Source organism: Ostrea edulis, chromosome 9 (assembly GCF_947568905.1).
Source record: "Ostrea edulis chromosome 9, xbOstEdul1.1, whole genome shotgun sequence".
Lineage (NCBI taxonomy): Eukaryota > Metazoa > Mollusca > Bivalvia > Ostreida > Ostreidae > Ostrea > Ostrea edulis.
The window spans coordinates 13,218,109-13,230,619 of record NC_079172.1 but is presented as its reverse complement, the minus strand read 5'-3'; the positions used below and the strand labels follow the sequence as shown (position 1 = coordinate 13,230,619).

The following is a 12,511-nucleotide window of genomic DNA, read 5'->3' as shown; positions in this document are numbered from 1 at the left end:
CGAAGATGATGGTCTAAGTCTGTCAATGATATGTGACCCAACTCTTCCGATCAACTTACTGTAGTAATAATAAAATTATAATGTATCCCCTTATGTCTTTCTGAATATAATTTTGAAAAGGTCCTAATATTAAGCAAAAAGACAAACAGTACAACAGAATCATTTTTGTGTATCAGTTTGGTTTGTGACACGGTCAAACAGTTTCCACAAAATCGTACGTATGTTGACACATTGTGACATCAGTTTCAGAGAGAAATGATCTGGATTCAGATCACCACAGTGTGGTGATCTGCAAAATCAGATCACACTCTGAATTTAACATTATCAAAACTCACATTACTGATGGGATATATGATAAATAAAATTCCCAATAAAGCAGATTTCAACAAACTTCTCTTACTTTTCAATGGCATTATACATCACGTGACACATAATCACATACTCTGTGACCCCCTGCTCCTTACCCTGTGAATGCCGGTTTCCGTTGGCGTGAATGAAGCCGTGCCCACCCTGCCACTCCAGGAGAATGTGACCGGAGGGTTAGAATCGGGGCCCTTTAGATCAGCACTGACACCGCTGCTCGAGACTTCATCATCCTCAATCCTCACAGTGAACGTGGACTGTTAAATATCAAATAAATACACAATGACAAAGGAAATATGCCTGGTAGATCTAGAATGTAGCATCCAAATGACTTCTCTCTCTCTTACACCAACAACACATCAAGACTATACTCACCTATTTGTCCACATACTATCGATAAATTCTACATGAATGAGTAACAGGTTAACTTACTCTACCACTTATGAACAGATATTTTAAAAAGAGGTTGAAATTTACCTGTTAAACCTCATCAATGCATTAGAGCTGAATATGTCAAGTCCAATCTACATATTTGTTAATAAAATCCAGTGCAATTTTTTTCCAGAATTTTTTTTTACATGACAAACACAGTTCTTCCCAGTCTCCTCACTGGTTATTAAATTCTCTGGACCCCTGAATTTTTGGTGATTTATTGCTTGAGTAAGTAATTGGTCAATCTGTACCAATCAATACACATCTCCACTGAAACTAGCCTGGGGTACATTTATTATAAACCAGGACTATAACAATAGAGCATCTAGGGCCTCACTGACAAACCTTTTGTGGTCATTTGACAGAACCACAGGGCATTTAGGCAAACCACAATGGTGATAGAAGATAAGTTTCCTTACAGATAAGACTGGTGATGATGTCTTAATAAGTGTTTATGACAGAACAACAGCACATTTATTTTCTTATCAAATAAACAGGTTGCATGAACTTACTCAGAACAATTGTTAATGACATAGCATTATTAATGAGTACTATGCATCATAATTACCATTCTGGTCCTAAAAATTCATTATTTTGTGAATTGTTACTGTGTTGTTTGAAGACATTAAGCATTTTCTAAAAACCGATTTTTCAAATTAAAAAAATATTTTTGCGAATTCAATAGACAAACACAAATTTATTTAAAACAGAGATACAGTAGAGTACATCGAGACTGGGAAACACCTGTACAGGAAACTTACAGCAATCAGAATAAGACATGTATACACTAGAGTACATCGAGACTGGGGAACACCTGTGCAGGAAACTTACAGCAATCAGAATAAGACATGTATACACTCACAATGATTCCGATATAGCAGTTTTTAGGTTGCATATCCATGACAACTTTTTCAGCAGGTGACCTGATAGGTTTAAATCGGTTGAAATAAGCAGCATATGCCATGATGCCAATGTGGTCTACTTCGGGGTCACACATTTCCTTGGCTGTTAGAATGGGCTCCACGCCCAATCTCTGGGCAGCTTGAATTCCTAAAAATTATATGATCTATTTTCATAAAGTGTCAAATTTGGAGTTACTCAAAACATGTGACTTTATCTCAATAATTCCAATGGGACCACTGAAAAATTACGATATATTAAGAGATTGAATTTTTTTTAAGTTGGCTAAATTCAAAAATCGACATTCCAACCCATATATTTGAAATCTTATACGAACGTACAGATTTACTCAATGTTGTCACTACTCAGTTCTTGTGTAAGAAATTGTTGAGCGATATTTTCCAGGTAAGGTCCACCCAGAGTTAATAAAACGTACATGTACACTTGACTTGACAGCTTTCATGTAAAAACAATGGGTATATATACTTCAAGTTTTCAAGAGTGAAATTAATGAAATAGGTACATAATGGAAACCAGAATTTAAATTACTTCAAGTGATCAAGAGATTGAAAATTCAATCGATCAAGAGTAAATTTGCTTACATAACTTTTATGATATATACCTAAACACCCTGTACCCACCCACATGGTCAATAAAATTACCTTCATCACAAAAGATCTGATATTTCAGAAGTTGCATGTTGAAGCATGATTGCAAAAAGTACCTTAACATATATTTGAATATTGAATGTGTAACATATATGTTCCATAAGATCTTCATTTTTAAAAAAAAAGTTCTTCCGAGCTAATATGAAAAATTTATCACAATATGCTATGAACAATAAAACACACCTAGTCCCTGGTTTTCAATCGAATTTCCAGTCAATGTGGGCCATCCAGACACGCTTGCACCAAGCGACACACAAAGATTACAGAGCAATCGTCCATCTGACCAGTCAGTCTGCAAATCACAACATTTTTAAAAATTGAATTTGTTGAGAATTTACAACAACTAAGACTTATTTCAAGTTATTCATGCAGGAACACCCATGTCTGTCCCATCAATATAACAAGTCAGGGTTTGATGAAAGGGACGTAACTCCCAAAGTGGATCTTCTAGTTCTGATTAGCCAATACGTACTGTGAAATTTGTGACGTTTCCATGTTTGAGAAGCTTGCGGACCATAGACATGGTGGCATGGTAACCGGGAGAGTCCACTTTCATGAAGTAGGAGAGGTAGGTCATGCCAGACAGCTCGTCAAGGTCGGGGCTTGACAGATCCTCAGGTCGTACCACCAGAGGAATGTCAAACTCCCTTTTGGCCAGCTCCATAGCATTTTTACAATTGTTAAGCCTGGTAAAATATTACATTAAGAAAAGGCATAGTGTCATTTATGAAATATTCTACCAAATTTTCTTTCTTTTCATCCAGAGAAATCCTCATTTCTTAAATTATAAAAATATACTCATGCATTTAATCCAGAACAGAAACATTGGTATAACCTCCCAAAACCTATTCCATCTCTCCACAACATCAAACATTACCCTCACCCTGTCCCCATGTTTACACCTACCCATCACTCCTACTTATCTGCCTCCAATTGGGGTACAATCCTGGTCGGCAGTAGTCTATCAAGGCACTGTCAACAAAACCAAAAGAATCTCATCAATACAGTACTATTTCATTTACTATGAAAAAATGACAACCCCTCAAAAATATAACAACACTCATCTACTTCTTCTAATCTCTGCCCCCAGTACACCTGGGGTCAGAACTTTAGCAATAATACATGTGAGACATGCATACTCTGAGTCCATGTGCAGCCCCTACCCTACCCCAGTCGACATAACATACAAATACCAATTTATTCTTTCACAAATGCCTGAGAGATCATCTATGTGTAGTTATGAATACAGGGGAGAGAATTTGTATGTATGTAGTTACCAATGTAGGGGAGATAATTTGTGCATTGTTATAAATCCAGGGGAGATACATTGTGTGGTGCTATCACTACAGGGGAGAGAATCCGTATGCTGTTACAAGTGCAGGGGGAAAAATAATTATGATGTGTTGTTACAACGCCTGGGAGATAATTTAATTGTGCATGTGTTGTTACAAATGCAGGAAAATAAATTGTGTTATTACAAAAACATAATAATAATTAATTTGTGTCAGTGTTGATTGTTACAAATGCAGGGGAAAGAATTTGGATGTATAGTTACAAATGCAGGGGAGAAAATTTGTGTGTTAATTGTTACAAATGTAGAGAAGAAAATTTGTTTGTTGTTACAAATGCAGGGGAGATAATTTGTAGTGCTTTTTTTACGTACTGGAGGGCAATTCCACTATTCCAGTCAGTGGTAAAGTTTCCGATTCCGCACTCTGGGATGACTGCCTGGAGCCAGGCTATCATCAATTTCTTGGTAGGGAACTTCGTCTTTCCAATCTGGTACCGCAGAATCAGGTGCCATATCAGTCCCAGAATGAGTTTCAAGTTTCCATTCACAATATCCTCAGGACCTAAAAAAGGAGGAGATTAAAAAAAAATTAATCCACCATGAGTGAATCAACCACTGTATTTAATCTTACATTAAACTTAATTGTGCAGACAAGTTTTTTTCTTTGATAACATTTCAACAAGTTGAGGAATATTGAGAGAGATTCAACGTATGATAAAAAATATTGAGGAAGACTAGTCAACAGTACTTGTATAAGCCTGTCCGAGTTCTCTCCCAATCATCCTAATGCATTGTTCCAAGTCATAGAGAACGCTATCAATACAGAATACTTTTGTATTTAACTATTTAATGACTCTATACATTACGAATTAGTTCAATTCTGAATCCCAAATAAAACTATAGCTGTATACTGACAGGACCCCCCTTCCTCTCCCAGCCACTGTACCCATAGTTGGGTATATTTGAAAAAGTGTTATATTTGAACATGATATTTCTTCTAAATAACTTTCGATACATCTTTATATCTACAATTCCAATGTTTTTGCCATTGATATCTTTACAAATTTTAATGATGGCCATTTTCTCATGAATGAGATTCTGTTGTGAACGATTGCACCTAAGAATCATGGTTAAATATAGTACATCTATTTTATTGCTGCATATTCCAACAGAAATGAAAGTAGAATGTAAATTTCATTTTTGAAAATACACAAAGGCAACACTTCATGATGGCATAATTTTTCATGAAGCACCAATTAGGCCTTTCATGAAGTACTGTTGGTGTGAATTGAAGATTCCCAGTTCATACCCTCATGTTTTTTCAAAACTGAAATTTATTGCATAAGTAAATCAATGATATGTATACACACTGTGCAAAATTATTGCTCATACTTATCTCGTAATCTTTATTCAATCTTCTGCTTTTTTAAAGCATTCTAAATTACTTGAAACACTTTCCACTCAAAAGGTATCTCTTTAATCATGTTAATTGTAATTAACCTTTCAAGTGAGATGGTATTAATAGATTTACATGCAATAAATAGAGCACCTGTGTGCACGTAGCCAAGGATGAATTTAGTTGATATAGCACATGAATTAGACATTTAGCATACTAGATTCTGACCAAATCCGGCCAAATTAAATTAATACCTGGCAAAGCGCTAAGAATCAAGTGACCCAGCTACAGTACAGTAATGAAAATGTTGACCTTCTATTGTATAAACATTATTCATCATAGAAATTACCAACATATTTACAAATTATGTTTATTTCACCAGAGTAAAAATTAAAAACATTTTGTCTTAGAATAAGCAACTCTCGATACTACAGTCTTCAAGGACACCAGCTTGAAGCTGCCTTTGCTTATCAAAATTTTCCAGCTCAATCGGCTTAGCTGAAGGGATGTGTGCACAATTCTGGCTCACAACCAAGTGTGTCACCGGTTAACCGGAGTGTGCCAGATTGTTAGAATCAAGTATACTACTTAATGCTATCCTTTGACCAGATTCATTGAAGCATAAAATATTGGTCAGATTCTGTATCCAGATCATGAGTTAGAGGTTCACTTTTTCATAGGAGCAGGTTTGATTTATATTGCACTTGTCATATTCTAAGTATGAATAGAACTAAATTAATACACTGGCCTTATACATGTTGGTTGGATGTAACTTCTACATAAATATGTATCATATAAAGATTCCATGTGTCATAGGGTAAGAATGATCTACAGACCTACAGATGGACATGGTGACTCCAAAAGAGTCCCCATACCCCCCCCCCCCCCCCCCCCCACTCACACATACACCACGTACCACCACCAACAAATATAAAATGTTGTAGGAGGTAATAAAAAAAACAAGGACTCTGAGTAAAGAGAAAATTCTAAAGTATATGGAAGAAGGTCAGTAAATCTTGAAAATGACGTCTGATCCAGCCTTTTTTTTTTAAAATTCTGAAATACACAAATCAAATAATTTCTAAAACTAAGTGTTGTGTGGGAGATTAAACCAATATTGGTACGCTACCTCTTACAGTATAATACCCGCATTGATTTAATGGCAAAATCTCTCATCTCTCTCTTGTTTCTATCTCCCCCTACAGGTGTCTGTAAAAAATGACCAGTAACAGGTATGACCACTTCAATCTTACAGACTTACTGCGAGAGATTTATTATAGGCAGTGTGTTTAAAGGCTCAATTCAAATGAAATAATTGTCCTGTGACAATACCTCTGTAGGTGTCTCAGGTGAGAAACAGGTAAACTTCTTTTAATTGAAACACTTCATCACCGATATATCATAAACCAAGGATTTCAGATACAGATAAAAATGTAAAGATATAAAAGGCAAGAGGCCCACAGGCCTTATCGGTCACCAGAGTACTAGTTAAATTAAGTCCCAAGGGCTATGAAATTTAGAACAAAAAAATCCTGTTCCGAGTATCTAAGCGAAATTCTAATATTCAGTAACAGTATAAAACAAGATGTGTTCTTAAAACTTCAATGCCCTCAAAAGTGAATACACTGAGGAAAGGCTTTATATGATTTATATGTATGTATTAACATTAATCGATATGACTAATTTGAACCCATCCTAGAGTCAAAACCCTGGAGTTGCGAAATTCACCTTTTTTTTTTTGTACATTCTTTTCTGCTATTCCTAAATATACATTTAGATTCTATACTGTATCAGCAAATTTAAAGAAGTCCTTCAAATGATAATTAAAGACAATAATCACAATAATAATTTTGGCTCCACCCTGAAACCAAACCTTTACTTACCCCCTGAGGATCATGAAATTTACAATTTTGGTAAATATCCATTTAGTTTCAATTTAGTATCAATAGCATTAAAGCAGATATCATTTACATGTTTTATACACATATACATGTATATACCAAGTTCATCATGGTCCCGCCCTGAAGACAGAACCTCTACCCCGGGATTCATGAAATTTACAAGTTTGGTAGAGGCCTTCCTGCTCTATATCACTATATGCATTTAGTTTTTCTTTAAGATATATGCAGTTGTAGAGAAGAAGACTTTTGAAATAGGTAAATTTTTGGCAGTTTTTGTCCCGTCCTAAGCCCCCAGTCCTGAAATTTACAATTTCTGTTCCCCTAATGTCCCAAAGATGCTTCATACCAACTTTAAAAAGAATTTGAATGGTAGTTATGGAAAAGTAGTTAGAAATGTTCAATTGTTAACAGACGATGACGAACGCAGATCAGTTGCAATAGCGGTCATCTAAGTTTACTAAGGTGACCTAATAAAAATGATACAAAATAATAAACCTTGTCAGTCTTAATTAGAAGATTTTAAAAAGATTTCTTGTCATATATTTTTATGTATAAACCTTACACCCCCATTGTGATCTTACCCTAGTCCTGGGGTCAATGATTTACACTTCACGAGGATGTTTACCTATCATGACAAATTTGTACCCTTGGAGTCTTTAAGATTTTCCTAAACCAATCTAAAACTTGACACCCCTTTTGTAGCCCTGTTAGTCATGATCAAATGCTTGTGGATCGAATGGATGAATAAAAAATGCCCCACCCTATTTTTACCATTTCCCAAGTATCTCCTTGGAAAGGGCCATTTACATCCCTTAAATTGAAAAATATCTTTTATTCACCCTTTCACCTGAAGGGGATCAGGGTTAGAATAGGTTCTCAGTACCCCTTGCTTGTCGTAAGAGGCAACTAAATGGGGTGGTCCTTCGAATGAGACCGCAAAAACCAAGGCCCCACGTCACAGCAGGTGTGACACGATAAAGATCCCTCCCTGTTCAAAAACTGCAATTGTAGGCATAGGCCTAAATTTTGCAGCCCCTCACCAGCAATGATGACACCTTATAAGTGAAAATTTCTCGAATGGGACGTTAAACAATATATTCAACCAACCAACCAAATGGTTGAACCTGTTCCTCTGAATATAAGAAAGAAAAATACAATTTCTTTGAGTATATATCTCTTGACTGTAGACAATGAATTTGCGTGTAATAACAATACATGCTATTAGTTATTTTGGTCAGAGATAAAGGTCACGTGATGGGTATGAAAACAATGAGAACAATGATTTCTACAGAAGCAGTAGGAATGCAGGTGAGTGAGTGACCGAGCAACTTGTTCCTACAGATCAAATCAATAGAAATCAATAATTCAGCACAAACACCCCGGGTTTATGGCAACATTAAGCATCAATACACATTATTCACTGCAGATCTGACATCCAAATTATTTGTTCAATATACTGAAAGTCTAGTCTACAAATGGCATTTTGCACATTTCAGCAAGGAAGTGAAATTTTTAACTATTTTGTAACATTCACCTGTCTTCAACTCCACCTAAAATTCTTTTATATTCAGAATTATATTTATTTCTATCAAAGATTGGCTCAAGTTCTCTATTGGGGACTGATTCATGGTTTGACAATGCTTTAAATAAAGTTTTGATATTACTTCAAAAAAATGAAAGTGATATTGATACATACAATTTTAAAATTTATATGAAAAACCTCAGAAGTCTTAATTGGGATATTGATATTTCTGGACCTGTGTAGATGACAACTGTTTATAGGACTATTTCACCTGTGGGAGATTTAATTTCAGTGAAAAATCATTGTATGCACATGATGTTACACTTGCATATGTTATCTTACATAGAGACAACCTGTGGCAATGTAGTGTATTGCTATATCACAAGCACTGATCATGGAGTCATCTGTTTGCCGACAGATTACTGTTATGGAATCAAGATGATTTACAGTCTCATGACTATTCATGTATTTACTATAGGTACTAACAATTACAAATACAAATACTATGAAAATACTTCTATTTGTCTCCTATAACATTAACTGTCTGTCAAACCCCAGCAGAAGTATGAACATTCAGGATATAGATGACCTGTCCCTGAAGCCTGATAAGTGATGAAATGTTGGCCCAAGGGCCAAGGGGCTGGGCCTCACTTGGATAAATTAATTGCTCTGTGTAATTTTTCATTAACACTTTCTTGCATACTTCAGACATATGCCAGGTGTCTACATTTCACAATTGTTCAGATTTCTTTTTAAATAAATGCTTTGTTTACATTTTTCTTCTGTTATAATATTATTAATATATAAAAAGAGTAAATAATGGAGTTACAATCATTGAAGAATATTCAAGGAATCAAAATAGATAAATGCTACACAATTTTAAAAACCTGTCTAGACACTTTCATAAACAAACTCTGGTAATATTATATACCTCTTCAACCAACACAAAGAATTTCCATGAAACTAGTTATTTATAAATGCAAGGAACATCCAGACCTAAAACATTCCTTTCACTAGATAAGACAGTTTAATCTTAGTAAGATAGGACAGTTACCTTGTTCTCACTAAGATATGACAGTTACCTTGATCTCACTAAGATAGGACAGTTACCTTGTTCTCACTAAGATAGGACAGTTACCTTGTTCTCACTAAGATAGGACAGTTACCTTGTTCTAACTAAGATATGACAGTTACCTTGTTGTTACTAAGATAGGACAGTTACCTTGTTGTTACTAAGATAGGACAGTTACCTTGTTGTTACTAAGATAGGACAGTTACCTTAATCTCACTAAGATAGGACAGTTACCTTAATCTCACTAAGATAGGACAGTTACCTTAAGATAAGACAGTTACCTTGTTCTCACTAAGATAGGACAGTTACCTTGTTCTCACTAAGATAGGACAGTTACCTTGTTCTAACTAAGATATGACAGTTACCTTGTTGTTACTAAGATAGGACAGTTACCTTGTTGTTACTAAGATAGGATAGTTACCTTGTTCTAACTAAGATAGGACAGTTACCTTAATCTCACTAAGATAGGACAGTTACCTTAAGATAAGACAGTTACCTTGTTCTCACTAAGATAGGACAGTTACGTTGATCTCAGTAAGATAGGACAGTTACCTTGTTCTCACTAAGATAGGACAGTTACCTTAATCTCACTAAGATAGGACAGTTACCTTGTTGTTACTAAGATAGGACAGTTACCTTGTTCTCACTAAGATAGGACAGTTACCTTGTTCTCACTAAGATAGGACAGTTACCTTGTTGTTACTAAGATAGGACAGTTACCTTGTTGTTACTAAGATAGGACAGTTACCTTGTTCTAACTAAGATAGGACAGTTACCTTAATCTCACTAAGATAGGACAGTTACCTTAAGATAAGACAGTTACCTTGTTCTCACTAAGATAGGACAGTTACGTTGATCTCACTAAGATAGGACAGTTACCTTGTTCTCACTAAGATAGGACAGTTACCTTGTTCATACTAAGATAGGACATTTACCTTGTTCTCACTAAGATAGGACAGTTACCTTAATCTCACTAAGATAGGTCAGTTACTTGATCTCACTAAGATAGGACAGTTACCTTGTTCATACTAAAATATGATATTTACCTTGTTCTCACTAAGATAGGACAGTTACCTTGCTCTCACTAAGATAGGACAGTTACCTTGTTCTCACTATGACAGGATTGTTACCTTATGACAATTACCTTGTTCTCCCTAAGAGACGGAGATGATGATAAAATTAAACTTGTGGACCCCAAAAATGAACAAAATTCAAACAAATCTGAATCTACATCTACTCATGATACATCTATCTCTTTGCATGATTGCGTTATTTAAATTTGATATAAACTTCATTAGAGAAAACAAAAAGGATATGGTTTCGTTTAACATAAATCATTTAAGTTCACCTTATATTCCACTTACATGTAGTCTTAAAATGTTTTTGCTACAGGAGCATGTCTAAATATTTCATAATACAGGAAGAAAATAAATACCATAAAAAGACACGCCTTACTTACCGATATTCACCAATCTCACATTGTCGTTGGCGATGGCAGTTAGCGCTATGGTGACATTTTCTAGCTGCTGATGATGGTTCATGGGCTTTTTAATGATCCGCCCAATTTTCTTACCCTGCAGACTCTCAACCAACTGACATAGTTTAACACCAGTATCAAAATCAGTTCCTAGGTCCTTAATAAACTCAGTGGTCTCTATCCCCGACACCCGGAGCTGTTCGTTTACCCAGTTAGTGAAAGTGTTCTGCTGGATCAGAATCCACCGGTCTGAACCGTCCCGCATACTCATAGCTGCATGGCCCTCACGCGAGATTGCCCTGAATGTAGCCATGTTGTAGTCCTTTGATGTCGCTGATGCAGAGTCCTTAGTTGCCTCCGGATAGTGATCTCCTGCTCCCTGTTAAAGTTTCCTAACAAGTTTATTTGTCAATTCCTCATCCACGCTGTGTGTTTGCCTTTCCCCACCTATTGTGCACAAGATACCTGCACCAGGGTGTGGATTGTTGACCCTTTTCACGAATGACTTGATTTCTTCTAGTTTGGCTTTACATATTTAAATGAATTAATAACAAAACCGGTTTACCTGAGCCGTGCAATTTCTTTAAATTCCACAGGCTGTCGAACGCGACCGCGAGAATCCTACAGCTAAATTTAACTATTGTATTATGCCACCTATCGGCCAGGTAAGTTGTTTTCATTCAATAGTCGACACGCTAGAGTAGATCAATTACAACCTACGAAATACCATTGATTATCCCGTGTTAGAGAGAGAGAGAGAGAGAGAGAGAGAGAGAGAGAGAGTGAGTAAAAAATCATAAAGTGCCATTCTAACTTTATTAGTGGTTAGTTTTCGTCTGTTGCACAAAAATTTGTAATATAGGCAGCATCACTGACAGTTCAAATCTTATGAACGTTGTGGTAACTGAAGCAGGGTATATAACAAATGCAGGTGATAATGGAATATTGCGACACAAATATGGGAAGTTGACGATGGAGAAGCTGAAATAATCCCGTTTGTCATAAAGTTGAGCTGTTAGTTTGTCGTTGATTAATATCTACTTTCAATAAAATATCTAAGAATATTGTGAAACTTTCTGAAAGTGCAGTTTAATTATATAAATCTTCGTCCCACGAAATTTCTACAAAATGAAAAATCAGTCCCAATATTGATACGATAATCATACAATGTGTGTTACTGTACGGAGCAGTGGGCTAGTGAATGCATGGGGCTAACAATACTGCTCGGAGTTAGGTCCGCTTGCATACTACACTAAGTCGAAAACTACTGTACGTGTGGACTGCCTGAAAAAGATACCCCAATTCACTTAACTACACGCTTAACAATCGATACGGGCCCACTGAATATGTATTCAAGTAACTTCAATAAATGCATTGATAGTGAGGGGGAGGGGGTGTCAACCATTCAACTTCCAAAAAAATGAATAAAATTTACATTTCTGTATCTGAGAAAAGAATTTGGGTACTTATCATTAAAGAAAATCAAAAA

General features: G+C 35.8%; 1 protein-coding gene across 6 annotated transcripts in view; it reads right to left on the bottom strand.

Annotated features, from left to right (window-relative positions):
- Positions 1–11,605, bottom strand: part of LOC125659449 (filamin-A-like) — a 58,040-nt gene extending 46,435 nt beyond the window's left edge. For 5 of the 6 annotated variants that reach the window (XM_048891114.2, XM_056148582.1, XM_056148584.1 and 2 more), the window contains exons 1-7: positions 11,005–11,566; positions 4,027–4,216; positions 3,270–3,335; positions 2,836–3,049; positions 2,547–2,655; positions 1,658–1,845; positions 465–620 (exon numbers count right to left, since the gene is read on the bottom strand). In XM_048891114.2, the coding sequence (XP_048747071.2) occupies positions 465–620; positions 1,658–1,845; positions 2,547–2,655; positions 2,836–3,049; positions 3,270–3,335; positions 4,027–4,216; positions 11,005–11,335 (1,254 nt within the window). In that variant the 5' untranslated portion in view covers positions 11,336–11,566. Of the gene's footprint in view, positions 1–464; positions 621–1,657; positions 1,846–2,546; positions 2,656–2,835; positions 3,050–3,269; positions 3,336–4,026; positions 4,217–11,004 lie in introns of all 6 variants that reach the window. The other variant, XM_056148583.1, reaches the window with a different exon arrangement.
- Between the last annotated feature and the right edge of the window lie 906 nt (positions 11,606–12,511).